Source organism: Oncorhynchus clarkii, chromosome 4, assembly GCF_045791955.1.
Source record: "Oncorhynchus clarkii lewisi isolate Uvic-CL-2024 chromosome 4, UVic_Ocla_1.0, whole genome shotgun sequence".
In the NCBI taxonomy this organism is placed as follows: domain Eukaryota; kingdom Metazoa; phylum Chordata; class Actinopteri; order Salmoniformes; family Salmonidae; genus Oncorhynchus; species Oncorhynchus clarkii.
Window position 1 is genome coordinate 21,063,458 of NC_092150.1, and position 18,947 is coordinate 21,082,404.

The 18,947-nt window shown below is 43.1% G+C and overlaps 1 protein-coding gene across 1 annotated transcript; it reads left to right on the top strand.

Moving 5' to 3' along the window:
- Nucleotides 1-1,423: 1,423 nt before the first annotated feature.
- Nucleotides 1,424-17,375, top strand: LOC139406583 (MAP kinase-interacting serine/threonine-protein kinase 2-like). Its single transcript, XM_071149322.1, has 14 exons — nucleotides 1,424-1,578; nucleotides 2,109-2,316; nucleotides 2,780-2,864; nucleotides 3,005-3,106; nucleotides 3,212-3,309; nucleotides 5,476-5,555; nucleotides 5,773-5,846; nucleotides 6,176-6,280; nucleotides 6,652-6,707; nucleotides 7,220-7,315; nucleotides 13,431-13,625; nucleotides 13,831-13,995; nucleotides 14,109-14,149; nucleotides 14,309-17,375. The coding sequence occupies exons 2-14, from the start codon at nucleotides 2,266-2,268 to the stop codon at nucleotides 14,571-14,573; spliced, it is 1,413 nt and encodes a 470-aa protein (XP_071005423.1). The 5' UTR covers nucleotides 1,424-1,578; nucleotides 2,109-2,265; the 3' UTR covers nucleotides 14,574-17,375.
- Nucleotides 17,376-18,947: the final 1,572 nt, after the last annotated feature.

Sequence of the window (18,947 nt, forward strand, 5' to 3'; positions counted from 1 at the left end):
ACATTCTGTAAACATAACAAAAGACATAACACAAGGAAGTGAACCACAGTCTCACAGAATACAATAATAACCCGTGTGTCCTCAGAACTGGCACCTTTAGACTGGCGCCAACACCATCAGCAGATAGAACTGTCCATAACATTCAAGTCTAGTGACCATCAACCTTGCACAAACAGAATCATGTGTATTACAGAAAGAAAAAGTATATTACAATGTGCTAATAATCAATTAACTGAATATGAACTTCATTCATCTTAAATGTCCCATTACACAAGCCCTACAAGAAAACTAGCACAAAGCATGCTTCTCATGGCAACTTTACAGTTGGTAACAAATAGGTAAACAATAGAAAGAGCATGACCTACAAGTATGGGTCATGGCAATAATTCAACATATTTTGCACAACCATTGAATTTGAACATATCAAATATTTTTAGTGTTGTATATGTATGATCAATTTTTAGAACTTGCTCAAGCTTGTTTTAAACATTGTGAGACAGCAATCCATTGCACATGACCAAAATAAATGGAATCACTATTTTACTCATTGTGTCAATGTTGCTTGGGCTTAACTTGCTCTTTAAGCAACAGGGAAGATAACACATTTGAAAATCCTCAGAGAGAGTTATTTCATTATCACTGCTGTGAGAGAACATTGATTGGCTGTGTATCAACTCAGCAGTTTCTGAAATGTGTCGATGCTAAATCACGACTCTCAAGATAGCATTGTACTTGATGAAGACAAATATCACATGAATACACATTGGACATGGCAAAATGTATAGAATTGCAAGAAAATTTACTTTGAAACTGCTAAACTTTCTCTGCACCTGTGACAAAATGTGTAGAATTGCAGGAAATAAACATGATGGGTGTGAACAGTTTTTGTCATGAACAGTTATTGTGCTCATAGAAATAGATGTGGGATGTTTCCCAATGCAATAATCCCACTCCTCACCAAAAATTTAAAAACGTTCCTAAACAACACTTGCACTTGAACTCTCCTAGCTCTGACTTTTCTGATAACTACTTTATTGAGGAAATGAGTACTTACTATACTTGTGATGTGTGGTTGTCCCACCTAGCTATTGTAAGAATAATGTACTGTACATTGCTCTGGATAAGTGTCTGCTAAATTACTAAAACGTAAAAAATGAAAGCAATCCACTCTCGCCCAGTTCCATTTCTGTCCCCTATCCCTTCTCCTAAAACCAATCACTCAGATTTCATATAACTAGTAATATCAGATCTGTGAAGGGTGAAGGAGACGAGACGGTGTTAGGAAAGACGGAAGCTATATGTACTGAATTTGAATCAGACCTGTAAAATACACACGTCACCCCAGCCCATATGATAAACTGTCTGTTGCTGTGTTTCGGGGGCGAGTACTAAAATGACTGGATTATTCGAGAAATGGGCGGAGACAATCGTGAGATTATAAATACTTGTTGGGCTGCATTTCGTTCCACCTTCTACACGCTCACGATCTGGCAAATCCTCGACCATCGCTGCGGCTTTAACAAAAGCAGTGTGTCAAACAACCGTGTTTACGCTGGAGCTCTGAAAAAAGACAAGAGGGTAAGTTAAACGTAGTTTGTCGATAAGAGGCTAGTTACTTTTGCTTGACGTCCTTTCTGTTCGGCGTTAAGCGGAATGAATGCTTCTGGCGGTGGTTTATTGACAGCGTTAGCATAGCTACAGTAACAGTTAACGTTAGCTATCTGTCTAGCCAAGTCGATTAATTGACTTAAAATGTCATACCATATTGTTTCACGCTTATTTTTTTTTGTCAGGTGACGTTAGTATTTTATTATGGGTAGGATATTGATGTAATTGATTGATTTTAGCTAGCTAGTTGACTAACTGCGTATTCGTGTTACTGTGCAGTGATCCAGCAGTGTCCAGTGTGCAGTGTTTTCTTCTAGTCTGACTAGTGTTCATTTAGCGTGTTTTTAATGTCAGACAACCGGCCATGCTGCGATACTTGTGAACTATCTAAGTATTCTTAATATGTTTCACCGCATATCTATCTTGATCTATGGTTTAGGCTATTATTGACCACTATTCCCGATTGTTGTCTAACGTTATGCTATACATGTTTTTAACAGTGCTCCGGTTAAGCCCTGCATCATCTTGACCAGAACGCAGGGATCATTTGCTTCAGTCTCTGAAGAAACATTTTGTTTCGGGAGAGAGTACAATTTGATAGTACTTACATGCTGCAGCCGCCATCAGTCCTTCATAATAATCTTTAATCGATGCAAAATGGTGCAAAATAAGATCACCGAAGTCACTGGATTCCATCGGTCTTTCAAGGTTAGTTAACGTTACTGTTTCTATTAGGTTGCGTTGGTTACAAGATGGAGAAGTGGGACTAGGCTGCATCTTGCAGTATGTAACCACAGACGTCATTAAATATAGAAGGATATCTTCACATTTGGGTGACAAACGTGTGTCCTTGCCACCAATGGTCAGTCTTCACAAGTGCAAATATGGGTAATGACTGAGTTGTCTAGGGAACGGGTCTACTTGGACAATTGAGTGAAATTTGGTTCAAATGCTGTTATTGGATATGAAGCCTTGGTACAAGTGGGCAGTGCACATAATTTCACTGGACACCGTATCAGCTGTGAAATTCTTAAATTGATTCCAATATTGTAGTGGATGCCATGAGACCATGGCCACTGTAGCTAATGGGTTGATCATTTGATCACAGTCTTATGGGTCATTTTGAATGCTGAACTGTTATTAGTTGAAATTCACATGTGTTCTCATCTAGGGCCCAAATCCCTTTGCGGGTGATGAATTCACAAATGGTTCCCTCCTTAATTCAGACTTCAATTTTGATTTGTCAAATAGACATGGTAAGTGTTCCTTTTTTGTTTTGTTTTTACTAATCACTTACAAGAGGCCAATGTCAGCATCCTGGGACACCAACTCAGTAGTAGCATTTCCTATGTTAAGTAGCACCCTAGTATTCATACAGATGTTTCTGATTGTGTAGATATTACCTCCAGCAAGCCTATTGACATCCCTGATGCCAAGAAGAGAAATAAGAAGAAAAAGCGTTGCAGGGCAACTGACAGCTTCTCTGGCCGATTTGAGGGTGAGTCATTTTCTTATCTCATCTAAAGGACAGATTCTCTAGGTTATGGTACAACATATTTAATCTATCTGGTGAATTTTTTTAAATATAAATTTGTCCCACCAGATGTCTACAGCCTGCAGTCAGAGGTACTTGGAGAGGGGGCTTATGCAAGAGTACAGACCTGCATCAACCTCATCACCAATAAAGAATATGCTGTCAAGGTAAGATGTTTCTCATGCTGCACAAGTTCTCTAAAAAGGAACCCCAATATAATTTGTGCCTGAACATGTTATTGTCTTGAGTGGTTTGTTTCAAATTTGTGGATGAGGATGTTTTTTTTAGGAATGGTTGAAAGCTCTCCCAGGATATTGCGTCCCTCAGAGGATAATGTTTGAAGTGTGTCACGCTCCTGACAAGGGCCTGTGACTGCTGTCATCTTACATTTCACTTCCTTGCTGCTTTGGCATGTGATCAATATGAAGATAACTGCACATGGTCACCTGATCATTAGCCCCACTGGGAGGAATTGCTATGGAAATGTAAACCCTGAATCAATTTAATGACCCTGAATCATCAATGTCCTCTCCGGCATCTAAATTTGTAGCATGTACTCTTGGAAATGTACTTGTTTGGGACATTGTTCAATTCCCTAGACAGATGTCGTCATGTTTGTTCTGTTCAGCCCTTTGAAACGGATGTCTGAGGCTCTCACTCAGTGTTGTGCTTCTGCTGTGGTTTTATGGACACTGGGGGCCTAGCTACTGCTAGCACAGAAACTTCCCCAGTGTTTTTCTGACTCTGCCAGCCAATCTGAGCCAGCGGAAGGCTACATCCACCACCCCCCCCTCTTTGCTCTCATTCGTCAGCCAGGCTCCTAGTGGTGAGAACATTGTGTACTGGCAGAAGTGCCAAAACATGTTGAGGGTTATGACCTAGGGTGTTTACACTTTTTTTTTTTTTTCTTTTTTTTTTTTTCTTTCCTCTAGAATTTTTTTTAATTCTTTTTTTTTTTTACATAAAGGGATGCAGATTGAAAATGTTTTGGATTCCTGTGCCTTGCTGCTTTTTCTCTCTTTTGCATTGAGCAAGTAAATGTTGCGAAATTCAATTTTGACAGTTTTTCACTTTGCAGAAGTGTTGTAAGATTTAGTTTGTTCCATATTTGGTATGGATTCCTTGTATACTGCTGCAAGACTGTTATTTTGCATCCAGTATATTAATGGTATTTGTTCCCTTTCTAATAAACATACTGGTGTTAAATAGTTTACTATAGAGGAATCCTTTGAGGAGGATTCTATGGGGAGGGGTGTGGGAGAACCAAGGACTTGAGGTCTAGGCGGGGACTTCAACTGCCCAGATGTCCTTGCCAGCCACCCCTCCCCCTCTCGACAGCTGGATGGGGGGCTGGGGCTCCTGGTGTTGCAATCCCAACAAAATCCAAAGCTGCAGGAAAACAATCCCAAAGGGGCCTGCCTGGCTAGCTGCGTCCTCGGGTCCTGCATAAGGAGTGCTCCTGGGCGTTCATGCATCTGATTTACAAACCTGCAGTATGACTCAATGGGGCCCTCCTAAAGCTGTGGGGATTTATAGCCCCTGGAGGTGATTGGTGACTGTTTGCAACAGGACAGTAAAACCCCCACAACCCTCCAAGGACAAAGGGCGCTCACCCCCACAGCGTTAGCTCTTCATTTAGCTGTCAATTTTTCCATTATCAGTTAATCGATACTGGTGTCTGCTCTGCTACATGTAGGCTACTCGTTGGAGGTTGTGATCAGGAGAAAGTCACTGGTTGGGTGCGGACTCTTTTTAAAATAGTCCCTAGGCTTTGGAGACACACAGGCCCCTAATCCTAGACAGTCAGTCATTGTGCTCTGACCCGGTGGGGTTCAATGGCAGCCCTAATCCATCTAGCAGGAAGAGCGTCACGTACACCCTCAGACAATGAGGGGGTGGCTGGAAAATTCAGGCCTTTGCTTTTGGTGTCAGCAGTCTCCCTTGGCTGTGCAACAAGCTGGGCTGCCAGGCAGCAACCCACAGCAGCACTATAACTATATTTAGTCGTTGCTCTATTGTCAATACAAGTCTTTGGGAACCCTTTGCCTTGTAATTTCACGGCACAAGCATGGAAGGTTGGAATATGGTATACAATATTTAGAGGTGTGGGGCCTTGATTCTCCACCCGTTGGCTCTCTGGGTGGGTAGGCACTTGGCAGACCCCAGAAGTAGGTTAACCCTTCATCCTAACTGTGCCTAAAGGTTGGAAGGTGAGAAAGGTGAACCTAAGGGCTCAATGGTATATTTCCAGTCCTTACACAGTATATGAATAGGATTTTATGCATGTGTGATTGTTACCCCAGTGGCCCTTAACCCAGACTTCTCCATTCCAGATCATTGAGAAGAGACCCAGTCACAGCCGCAGTCGCGTCTTCAGGGAGGTGGAGATGCTGTACCAGTGCCAGGGTCACAGGTAAGATTACTACTTAGACGCCCAACCACAGGGACCTCTGAATAATATATTATAGTGGAAAGCAGCTTACCTCATTACACCTTCATGGCACTGTAAATGAGCAATGCCCTGAGCAAAGTCTTTATAGTTATTCAATTAAATTCCTTGACTGAAGAATCTTTTTAAGTAATGACTGTCGTGTGATTAGTTTTGACCAGTGTCCTGTCCTTCACTGCAGAAACATCCTGGAGCTGGTGGAGTTCTTTGAGGAGGAAGACAAGTTTTACTTGGTGTTTGAAATGCTGAGAGGGGGTGAGTGCTTCTAACAGGGTTTAAAGGCTTTAAAAGTAATATGCACCACTTCCTTCTGCATGCTTCTCATATTGAATTTCTTAGTGCGTCTTAATTAGGGTGGAAATTCCTGCAGCTTTCTATAAATTCCCTGGTTTTCCAGAAATCCCGGTTAGAGGATTCCTGGAATGAGGAGGAAATCTGGTATCATGCAACCAGGATTTCTGGAAAACCTTGGAATTTATTGAAAGTTACAGGAATTAAGCAACCCTAATCTTAATACAGGCACTTTTAATACACACCAATGTGATAGGGTTGAGCAGGGTAACAAGTGTGGCGTTAACCTGCAGGTACAGTCCTGGCTCACATCCACAGGAGACTACACTTCAGTGAGCAGGAAGCCTGCGTTGTGGTGCAGGACATCGCCAGCGCTCTGGATTTCCTGCATAACAAAGGTAAGTCTGCTACAACCAGGTTGAGCCACAGACCAGGGCTTGCTTGGCAGGCCAAGGGATGGGGTTTCATATGGGGACTGGGAAGGGCGCTGGCATTTATCATAAGGGCTTTACAATGCAACTCTAGCTGATCTGGTTTCGGCAGATAAAAGGCTCGGCCCACTAATCTACTTCTGGGTAGAATCACAAATGGTTCAAAGGTCTCGCGTGTTCCCTCAACACTCAACACCTGGGCTGTTAAGTCAAAGCCATGGTTCCCATGTGATCCCTAGCAGTGACCCAGGCTGGTCATTTGACACATGCTAAACCCCCCCCCCTTCTGTCTATTGCCTAATTATGCATGCATCAGAATGACTGTTTCATTTTTACAGGAATGGCACATAGAGATCTGAAGCCGGAGAACATCTTATGTGAGCATGCGGACAAAGTACGTTTCCATTTACAGGTGTCTGATTTGTATATATCTGTAGCCACTGGCGTATTGGCCACTCTAATCTGGAAGTATGAGTACGCAATAAGGCCGGGGGGGGGGGGGGGGGTGTGTGTGTGTGTGTGTGTGTGTTATATGGCCAATATACCACGGATAATGGCTGTTCTTAATGTCTGGCACAATGCAGAGTGCCTGTACCCAGCCCTTAGCTGTGGTATATTGGCCATATATCACAAACCCCCGAGGTGCCTTACTGCTATAAACTGTTTTCCAATGTAATTAGAGCAGTAAAAATAACTTTGGTCATACTGTGGTATATGGTCTGAATACTATGGCTGTCAGCCAATCAGCATTCAGGGCTCAATCCACCCAGTTTGATTGGCCATAAATCGCCTTCTGCCATCACTCAATGGAGCTGTAGACCACAACCAGCACCCTGGTCAAATATTTTGAGAAACAGTATTGTTTTGTAACATTTCTAAAACGTGCCCATTTCCCTTCCTTTGTAGATCTCACCTGTGAAAATCTGTGACTTTGACCTGGGTAGTGGGATCAAGCTAAACAGCGACAGCTCTCCCATCTCCACCCCAGAGCTCCTCACTCCAGTAAGTCTGTCTACTACACTGTTCAGCCAGTCTAGTTTTGACTCCATGTAAATAGGCCTGTGGGCAGGAAACTGAAATTCTATGGAAAGCAGAGGTGGTGTGACTATTAGGACATGGTACAGCAAAGCCCCAGTGAGGGCTTTCTTGTGCCTTTGTCTGAGGCAGGGTGGTTTTACAATTCTGCTCCCTATGTAGATTGGCTTGCCTGTACGGTATTGGACAAGCCCAGGTGGTGTCACTTGCAGGAAGCCCTCTCATTGGGAACCAGGGAGAAGGTGTGCTGGTATCTAAGGCCAGGGACAAAGTTAACTGTCGGCTGGTTTCATTGTAATAATGGGGATTGACTCTCAGCCCGTGTATAAACACACACACACCTTTGGCACGCTCTCCTATCTGGCAGCTCCTATGCTTAGGTATCTGAGAAGCACTTATCAGCGCCATTGAGATTCCTGAAAGTTTAATGTCCACATCCTGCTACTTATCAGTGGAAATGGTGAGGCACATGGGGCTAGGCCATGATGGGTTAAGCCAAAGTTTAATTAAAAATAAAAACTGCCTTTAAACTGGCACAATGTTACTGGAATTCTTCAAATGTAAAGGGCAACGATCCCATTCTGTGCCTCTCCTGTCAGAGGGAGATGGATGTGAGCAGGTGACCCAGATAACCAGGCTAGTTAGAGGGAAATGTGGGGGTGTTTTCATTGTAACCTGACCTAGCTTGGGTAGCCTGTTGGCAGGCTGTTGACTATTTGTGGGAATTATAGTTTGGCCCATATTGGAGACAGACACAAGGTGGTGTAAGTGCTGAGTGGTCTCCTCTGTGATCTTGGGTCTCAGCTCTCAGGGCAGTCTGAGGATAGCCTTGTCTGCACCCCCCCCCCCCCCCCCCCCCCTCTGGTTTCAGACTGGTCTTTGTTATGAGAGAGATTGACCTGGCCCTGGGTCAGACTGATGGACATCTTTGAATAAAGATATTTTGTCATGCCTGTGAAGAACTAGATATAATATCCTTGAGGCAAGGCTACGGGGAACAGATTGCACGTTTGCGCAGACCGCGAGGCCAAACCATGCTACAGTATGTGGAAGTGGTTGAATGAGAAGCTTATTTTAACAGTAATCGGAAAGAGACCATGTCTCCTGTCACTGATCTTCTGCTACATTCCCCTGGTAGCACTTGAGCTGTAACATGCAGAAACTGAAATAACATTGCCGCCCACCCTCTGCTCTCTGCTCTTGCTTGCACTGTAATCTCTACCCACTTTCTCACCACATGTGTGCAAGCCTGCATTTCTCTTTGTATTCATAACACAAAAGCCTCATGTCTAACGGTTGTTCCAGATAAATTGCCCTTGTGCCTACTAGCAACTGTGCTTTGATTGGCTGAGCCAGGGTTAGAGAAAGAGTGCGGGGGAGTGGTGTGTGTACCCAGCACTGCTCATGCGCCTCTCCCTTGTTTTTCCTAGTCTCTGTTCAGGCCATTCTTATCTGATTTTCTTTCCTGACATACATTTCCCCACATCCCCACACTTAGTGTTATTCCCCAATGTTTCATAGTATTTACACAAAAAAAACAACCTTGGTCAACCAAAAGCCGTCCTGTTCTTTCCACCAATCGATTGGTCGAAATGTTTAAATGTATTTTTCTGTGTTAACTACATATGCACTGAGCTTATCTGATGCTTTAAGCACACTGATTAAATAATTAAGACACAAATGACTGCCGCTTGATGGTCACTGTTAAATAAAATGAGAGCCTGTGACTGGCACATTTTTAAAGAAGTCCGATGTGTGGATGACATTTTACTTATTGTGGAAACTACTGGAGTTAAGGGGAAAAGGAGGGTAAAGGCTGAAGTGTTGTGAGCGTTGTGCCAAACAGTTGCTGTTAGATTACAATATTTTTTTTCCTGACCATTTGGAACAACTTAAATACTAGTGTGCCAGTCTGTTCTAATAAATGTATAAAGCCTTTATTACAGTAGACTAAACAGTTTCATGCATTCTTGAATTGCGGTTTATTGTTTAGACTATTTTAGGCAAACTTTTGTTTAATTTATAAAAAATGTGATTGCATTTCAAAGTGTAAATGATTGATTCAGTAGCCTATATATTGAAAAACGGGTCTAACTAAGTTAAGGTATTAAGACTAAACGGGACGCTCTTAGGCCTACAGCTTGATGGTGGTTATACAAGGATACTATACAAAGCCTATTAATGATAACATTATGTATTATAATCATAATTCTAACAACGATGAGATCAAGAAAAAGGATGGTGTAGGAGCAAGTGCTGCATGTATGTGTTATGAGGTTATGTTAGAAAACAAGTTTGGAAGTCTGCCAGTTTGGAACTAGGTAAACACAATTATAACTACCATTCTGTTTTAACAAACATTTTTGTAAGGCAAGGGCTGTTTTCTCATTGCTGCCTCTGAATTGTTCTCATTCCAATATCCTGGTTAACTTTGCTATTATGCACATAGCAATACAGGGAAAGGTGCCAATTTTACAGTGCACTGAAGGTTGTTTCAGAACCGGACAGGGAACATATCCAACATTGGAGTGTACATTTGTTATAAAATATTTGATTTATTGTGTTGCATCATAATTAGAAATACTGAAATATTATATGGTTATAGTATCGCGTCTTAGAGTGGACTGTGCCATCCTCTTGGCCTCTGCAATGGAAGTGTCCACTGAGACATGCATGAATCAGACAAGTCCTGTGCACGATGGGATTTATTTATAAGTGCAAATATTCTCGGTTGCCAACAGCCTGTCGACTATCTGGTCAGTCCTATAGAAAGCACACTTAGGAAATGTTGTGGTTACTGTACTTGTAGCGGTTGAGCCTTAAGGGGGTTTACTTTCAGGGAATGGTCTCTTTTCTGAGAATCATGTTCAAGTGGTTTCCTGAGAATTTAGTGGTGTAATCAGGTCTGCATGAGGCTGTGTGCAGCAGTGAACACATACAGGCATGTGGTGCAACTTAAAGCTTTAATGTGACTTTTTGGGCTTCCTGACCAAACTCACATTTGTGAGTTTTATAGATTTGTCATTCTCATTGAAAGCAAGTCTAAGAAGCGGTAGATCTGCTCTGTGGTCTATTTCTATGCTCCCTGTTTTCTGTCTTTTGATTTTGTACACAAGCTGAAATTCAATATTTTTGGTTAAATGAAAAGGTATTTCATAGCGATTTATATAATACAATGGTTCTGTAAACACTATACAATGCTTTGTCACAAACTGAAATTAAGGAAACTGGAATTTTAACACTTATTTTAACAAACTGGAAATGGGGCAGGAATTCTGTTTACTGCAGCTTTAAAGGGAATTCCCAACTTTTCTGACTTGTCAGGCGCTGAAGTGCTAATGAAAGACCTCTTTCTTTAAGCGGTCAAGCAAAGGCAGCTGTGTTATGAGTTGACTGGTCATATGGTTAGGAAAGCTCCAGGTTGCGGTGAGGATTTGTTGGCAGAAATCAATGTCGGCTGATTAGCCACCATCTCTGTCAACGCAGGAAGGATTAAAGAGTCGAAGACTGAAGTATTCAATAGTATTGCACCAGCAGGATGAAGTATATCTGCTGCTCTACAAATCAGTTGAGCAGAGCTCCCTCACCTTATCCCCTTTGGCTGTCCCATATCCTTGTCATGCCCTGAGCAGTCATAAGCTGGCTACTGGGCTTAGCCATGTTTTTGAAGGGGGCTCTGAAACACGAGTACTCTTTTGATTATCATACTCCTCAAGCACCTTGGTGAACAAATATATTTTGTTCCATGATGCTGTTGCTAGGCAGGGCAAGCCCATTTTGGTGAGTTCTGATATCAAAATAAATGGTCATTCAAACCTTTTTTTTGTTTTAGTTTTCTTTAGTCACTTGTCTTAGGATGGTCAATCTCCTGCACAGCAACTCCGCTCCCAATAAGTGTAGACCTTACAGTGAAATGCTTACTTAAGAGCCCCTAACCAACAGTGCAGTTAAAAAAAAAAAATACGGATACGAATAAGAAGTAACTAAAGAGCAGCAGTAAAAAAATAACGTATGTGTATATGGGGTGTGCCAGTAGTCAATGTGCGGGGGGCACTGGTTAGTTGAGGTGGTATGTACATGTAGGTAGAGTTAATTAAAGGGACTATGCATAGATGATGAGAGTGGTGGGGGGGTGGGCAATGCAAATAGTCTGGGTGGTCATTTGTTCAGGAGACCTATGGCTTGGGGGTGGAAGCTGTTTAGAAGCCTCGTGGACCTAGACTTTGCGCTCAGCTACCGCTTAGTGTGGTAGCAGAGAACAGTCTGACTAGGGTGGCTGGAGTCAGACAAGTTTTGGGGCCTTCCTCTGACACCGCCTGGTATAGAGGTCCTGGATGGCAGGAAGCTTGGCCCCAGTGATGTACTGGGACATTCTCACTACCCTCTGTAGTGCCTTGTGGTCGGAGGCCGAGCAGTTGCCATACCAGGCAGTGATGGTGCAGCTGTAGAACCTTTTGAGGATCTGAGGACTTGTGAATGTTGACCTGTCTAAAGCTCTTACTAACATCAGCTGCGGCGATGATCAGTCTTCCGGTACAGCTGGTGCTCTCATGCATGTTTCAGTGTAATTTCCCTCAAAGCGAGAATGAAAAAGTTTAGCTCGTCCAGTAGGCTTGCGTCACTGGGCAGTTCTCAGCTTTACTTTCCTTTGTAGTCTGTAATTGGTTTGCAGGACTTTTCACCTCTGGAGTGTCGCAGCCGGAGTGGTACGACTCAATCTTAGTCCTGTATTGACGCTTTGCCTGTTGCTGGTTCGTCGGAGGGCATAGTGGGATTTATTATAAGCTTCTGGTTTAGGGTCCCGCTCCTTGAAAGTGACAGCTCTAGCCTTTAGCTCAATGCGGCTGCTGCCTGTAATTCATGGCTTCTAGTTGGGTATGTACGTCCGGTCACTGTTGGACCGACGTCATCGATGCACTTATTGTTGAAGACGGGATGTGGTGTACTCAATGCCATTGGAGGAATCCCGGAACATATTCCAGTCTGCTAGCAAAAGTCCTATAGCTTAGGATCTGCTTCATCTGACAGGAGGCTAGCTGTGTGCAAACAGACCCCTCTCCTCGGACCGAGGAATGGGATATTTTTAAAGTGAAAGGAACACAATTCTGCTTCAAACCACCCCACAAAACTGAGCTGTTCAGAGCCCTGGTGCTTTAGCAGGCTCTCATTCCATAGCATGTTTTATTTTTTATTTTTTTACTAGAGGGGTGCTTGGGTCTCCTTCAACCAGAGCACTTTCCATGATAAAACTAGCCAATCAGGAGTATTAAGTGCATCCTTGATACCTCTGCTGACCTGAGCTCTGGGTTTAGTTTCTGTGGTCTGGTCATTCTAACACAACATATTTAATCTGTTCAGAAATGTGTTTTTGACTCTAGTTCCTTGAAAGGTTAAACAAAGTTTTGGCCCTAGTGGAACTAAAGCTAGAATCTTTCAAACGCCAGCATTTTCCCAGCGGTTGTTCAGTTTCTCTGAAAGTAAGCCGAAGAGAAGATAATTTGATCAGAGTAGGGCAAGCCAACTCCTAAGGAATGTCTTTGTTCTCCTGTCCTGCAAAAACCAGCAGTGACCCACATCTCTTCACCGTGTTTTAGAAAGTATTAACCCCATTTGGTCATTTGTTTGTCGCCGTTATGCAACTGCGTTCTTTTCCTAGCTCATTTTTGGGCCTAGTTTCACATCCTACGCAGGCAATCATAGCCTGTTCAGTCAGTCCACTGAGCTTTGAGTGCGAAGAACAGGCTGTCGCACAGGGCCCTAGTCATCACTCACTGCCCTACCCTACCTAGATCATTGTATATGTTCTCCATGCCTCACATTTTCTACAGAACAGATGTTTTGGAAAGCAGGGGCACTTAAAGGACTCCCATCAGTGTGGATAATCCTTCCCACTAGTGAGGAATGCTGCGGTCCAAAAAATTACTTGTTCAGGGACATTGGCCAGCATAGACATATTTTCCTTTTCACTGTTGTACCCACAGCATTACACTCGGCTCTGTTTAACCTCCGCAGTAGCCTCGGGGCGTTGACGGCGCCCAGCCCAGAGCTAACTAACAATGCTGTCTCGGTCTGTTTCCTGCAGTGTGGCTCGGCAGAGTACATGGCCCCTGAAGTGGTGGAGGCCTTCAGTGAGGAGGCCACAAACTATGACAAGCGCTGTGACCTGTGGAGCCTGGGGGTCATCCTCTACATCCTGTTGAGTGGCTACCCACCCTTTGTAGGCCGCTGCGGCAGCGACTGTGGCTGGGATATGGGAGAACCCTGCCACACATGCCAGGTAAGGAAGAAAGCCAAGGCCACCTCTGGCTTACCCAGATTATTTCATTTGTGTAGTGTGCTTTCCAGAAACTGTATCCTGTTTGTTTGTGGAATAGTGGCATATTCCTAGGTGCACATTAACTAGACTGACTTGCGCACAATTGTGAAATTCAAGCTCTGGGTTTCCTTACTTATTGATGGTAATGAAAGTTCTTTATCACTAGAACATGTTGTTTGAGAGTATCCAGGAAGGGAAGTATGAGTTTCCAGAGAAGGACTGGGCTCACATCTCCTCAAGTGCCAAAGACCTGATCTCCAAACTTCTTGTTAGAGATGCCAAGAACCGCCTGAGTGCCGGCCAGGTTCTGCAGCACCCCTGGGTGCAGGGGGTAAGTCTCACTCTCTATCCCCCCAGGCTCTTTGAATTCGACATACATTTCAGTGGGTAGACTGGGTGGGGTTTCCTTTGTCTAACCACCTGCTAAAACATATATTTTTTTAGGGATTCTCTGACACACTGCCAACATCCATCCTACCTCAAAGGTGAGTTAATCTTTGGGTCCCTGAGGGATTTGGGCTATGTTCTTTAGTGTAGTGTAGCCTAGTCTGATCACCTCCATTATAAGAAAGTACAACTAGTGTAACTAAAATGTCAACTTCTGCATTAAGATTTTTGTTTGGTTGCGCCTTCTACCCTTTCAGGAACAGTGCCAAGGACCTGACGTTCTTTGCTGGCAAGGCAGTGGCCATGAACCGGCAGCTGGCTGAGCAGGCTGTGATGGCGGAGCAGCAGCAGCTTGACGAGGCTCCCACTGTCATCACAGCCTGCTCCACTTCCATGCACCTCTCCCCTCCATCCAACTCCAAGCTGTCCAAGCGCAGGCAGAGCCTGCTAAAGACTGGGCCTGTCTCTGCCGCTGAGCTCTGCCAGCTCCTCGCCCCCCTCGTCATCACGTCATCTGCCTGAATCACCGCCTTTGACCAGCCGCACCCACTGATTCGGATCTCCAGATGACCGCTCAGCCTGGCCCCTGCCTCGCCCTGGCCCCAACTCGACCACACTTTTACTGACTGCAGGCTTGTCCCCCTCTTTAACAGGAGAGACCGCTGCCATGCCTGGCTCCTAAAGTATATTTCGGAGGGCAAAGATGCAGAGCTGGCAGCCCAAATGCACACATCCCCAAAATTCCTGATCAGTGCAGCTCCACGTATGTGTCCTCTATTAATTGAAATGTGATGGCAGTTGGAGAAATGGCTTGAGCTGCGCTGAGAATTAGAAAAGTACAACACTGCTGTTTACACTTTGGACTCTGTTAAATGCTTCACTGCCTTCTGCCCCATAGCAGCACTTGTAAAGCACATTAGCCAGGGCCTGCATACATGGCACATCCAGGCTGAGGGGGGGCCCTTTTCAAGCTGTTTTTCTTTTGAGTCTATGGCAGAACTGTTGAACCAAGCTCAGACACCAAATGACTGACTACCTGTTGTGCTGCTTCCACATGTTACAACTGGATCCACTGTGAATGAAGTTTATCTGGAATGTTCTCCATGTCTGAATGTCCCATCAGCAGATGCATACACGCTGATGCAATGGCCAACATGAAGGGTTTTACATGTGGAGGTATTCAGTGGAAGGAGTTCAGAAGGCTGGAAGCCAATGCTGCCAGTGTCTGTCGCAGTCCATTGTTTGGATAAATTCCTCTTCAACTGAGCCTCCTCTGTGGAAGGTCTAAGCCCACAGTACAAAATGTTGTGGCTGTGCCCATGAGCCTCTAGTACCAGAGAATGTATCTATAACCAGCCCTTATTACGCTACAATGCAGTTTCATAGATGACATGAATTATGCCAAACTACCAATCGCCATGCATCATTCAATTTTCATCTATTCTTTCTGATATCAGGGAATTCCTCCTGAATTTCTACAATGCAATAGGGGTTGAATTAAATGTTGCGCCTGCCTCTGCGGAAGTTGCTTTATGCACTAACCTAAAGTTCTTGGCACATGCAACTCATTTGATACCAGAACATGATCTTTGTTGTCCTGATGCTACCCTCAATAAACATGGAGCAGGAAAATTGCAAATTTGGTTCCCCATGCCAAAGCTTCCCATGCCAAATGGTGTACTAAGTGTTGTCATCAAACCATAAGATGTATTAATGTAAACATCTAAAGTTATTTGACTGCTATGTAAAGAAAATATGCCATGGCTGTCATAATAATCTGTCTAATTTAGCAGAGTTAGAAATGCTAATTTTAGCCGACTTGGCTAATGTATTTGGATTTGTTCAGGGTTTAATCAGGCTTCTCTGTTAAGAGGTTAACCTGCTATTGACCTCTATAATGTGACACCCTCAGAATGATTCCAAATTGCATCAACTGCAAAAACCTCATTTTGGGAGAAATAATTTGCATTTAACATGGTGACGGAGATGATGGAAAAGTCTAAATGGAATAGCATTCCAGAAAAGTCTTCCGAGGACATGTAGCTGTATTAATGAGTTCTTTAAAGTTAACTAATGTTTAACTCCATGTTAATGTTTAATTGTGCCACTTTTTTTAAATCTTTTTTTTACATGTTTTTAAGCTTTTATTTTTTGATGTCAACCTCATGCAGGTGCTGTTCAATTGTTCAGGTGGAACACCAGATGTTCCTTTTTTTTAAATTCATTTTTTTAAAGTGTGAGGGAAGTTTTATCTGGAGCTAAATAATGCCCAGTGACATTTTAATGTTATTTTGTAATGCGAAAGTGTTGGCAACAATCTGTTTGGAAACCAGTTTGGCTGTTAGGAAATTGACAAATTATATTAGTGATGGGTTCTCAAGACACTGTAGCCAATGCGAAAAAGTCATGAAAACAAGTGACAACGTGCGTGTTCTCATCACCAAGGAGTACAACGACTAAACTCATGACTGTCCATGTAGTGTTACCACCACTGCAGTTTGGTAATCTTGGAAGAAATGGCTCCCTTAGTGTCAAAAGGCCCATTATGCTGATTCATGGGACACTGATTGTGATCTTTTTGAAACCTTTCTACCAATGTATGTTTCTGGGGTTTTATGTCTTATAGTAAGACTTACTTGAATTTGTGTATGCAGCTGTTCTTTGTTTGGGGAAACTAACTTGCTATCAAGAATATGAGAAAAAGCATTAAGCTGCGTAAGGCATTTTTGGGGGGTTGTGAAAATGCCTTTTCAATTGAGTTTCTGCCTGCCTTTATTTTTTTCTCTATCAGACAAGTGTCTCCCTATTTTGTTAGGGTTGTGATTCTCTGAAATGCAGATGTAGTACTTACATCTACGGTGTGTTCTTAGTCATAACCATTTCTACTTTTGCCCAATGCAGTAGTTTTGGACTTTCTAAATGATCTTGCAACAATGTGTAAAATGAGACCTTCAACTGGACAGTCATAATCCACTCCCCCACTATTTGAATGGTGCTCACAGGGAACGCATTTAAGATTTTAACAACATTGGAACAAATGTATAAATATTTCAGTTCGAGGGAGGTAACGTAAATGTTTATCTACGTGGTTCTCTACTCAAGCCTTCTCTTCGGAGTTGTTGCCCCTTGTTTTTAACTCTTGTCCCAGACCAATATTAACGGGATTTATTTTATTTTTTACAAATCATACTTCTGAGACATTGAATTGAAATAAGCACTTTACTGTAACATGGGACTGATTTTGCAGTTCACGCAAAGAAACATGACTTGCAGAATTTTTTTATTGTTTTTTTTCTAAATACAATAAATTGCTTTGAACAAGTATTCTCCACTTATTCTGCTATTTGTCTGCGGAATGGTTAGAAGCCTAGGGGCCAGTTCAAGGATGTAACTGCTGAACCATTCCAACATGTTTTCACTTGTAAACTGGCACAATCACCATAGTTTTACTCTGCCAGTTCATCACTTGGCCAAGGCTTAAGTCTTGCTCTATTCTACTGTAAATGACTCTCAGATACAACGCAGAGTAAAGGACACATGCTCTTTGCTTGGGGGCAGTTAAGTAATATTTACTATCAACCTAGTCACATGTAATTGGTTTGGTCCAGAGTCGGAGGTGTTAAGGATTCATGACTGTCTATACACAAGGCAAGTGATGCAACTCACTGCAAGTGCTGCCACTGTTTCCCCAGGAGGTCTGGCAGTGTTGCTTATCAATCCAGGGGCTGGGGACACTGAATTCCTGTTAATACTCAGCACACGAGTCATATGCTCAATCTGATACTGCAATTTTCCATTTGCTCAACAGAATGCAGAAAAGGAATGTCAACTTAAGTCCTAAAATATATTGTATTACATAAGATGCACTACTAACCGATTGCGCAAACATCACCAGGGATTTCAAGGAAATGATGCAATGTTATTTTGCTTGAGGCGGAGTTATATCTGGCTCGGTATGCCAGTGTCAGAGCATTGCTCAAATTCTGAGTCTTCCCCCTAGTGTTGACTTTAAACTACTCCAGCTCACCTAAAAATATTGCACACAACCAAATGGGTATTTATTTGATATATGGGTCAAAATAAACTAAGAGCAAACCTGTGGCGCAAGATACACTTCTCCCTTCAGGACTGCTGTGGGAGTTGTTCTGGTGTTTGTTACTCAGTTCTGTGAGGACGTTGATGACATCGGCTCCACAGGGACATCCTTGGAAGCTGCTGGAGGGTGTCTCTTGTCCAGGTTTTTGGCCTCAGGAACCTCAAATGCCTTCAGAGAGTCCATTGTCAGTTTTGGGTAACCCCAGTTCTTGTGAGTTTTCTTTTTCATCACATTGCCCTCTAAAGCCTCTTTCTGTTCGTCAATCAAAAACGGCATGTCACTTGTCACTACCTCAATGTCATACTTGGGCTTTGGGAAAACCCTGCTGGGATCCATTTTTGGTGCCTTGGGTATGAGGGCATTAAGAGATTCCTGCAGACCCCAGAGGTGTTGGATTTTTTTGCGTTTGATGTGGAACTCTAGCATGTCTCTCATTTCTTTGCTGATAAGTGCCTTAGAACAATTCAATTCAAACTCTACCTCTGACAATTCCTTAGGCTGAGGAGTTTCTTTGGGTGTGATCAGTTCCATAGACTTGCTGAAGATGGTAGGTGCTCCCAATGCATTTGCCAAATGCTTCTGTTTCAGGTTAATCTCAAGAAGTTTAATGGATGCCTTTCTCATGAATAAAATATTTGTCACTCTGGGTATAGGGATGCGCATACCTGGTCCGACTAGCTTCTTTACCAACCTCTTCGGAGGAACCCTTCCCTGTGGCATAGACAATCTGATTTCCAGGCACTTGCTTTTCAGTTCAATTTCAAATTTGGTCCGGGGATAAGTTGTTTTAACTTCCAACG

Coding starts and splice junctions, on each gene's coding strand:
- LOC139406583 (XM_071149322.1), top strand. CDS start 2,266: ATGGTGCAAAATAAGATCACCGAAGTCACTGGATTCCATCGGTCTTTC. Junction 2,317..2,779: donor GATTCCATCGGTCTTTCAAG/GTTAGTTAACGT, acceptor GTTCTCATCTAG/GGCCCAAATCCCTTTGCGGG. Junction 5,556..5,772: donor TACCAGTGCCAGGGTCACAG/GTAAGATTACTA, acceptor CCTTCACTGCAG/AAACATCCTGGAGCTGGTGG.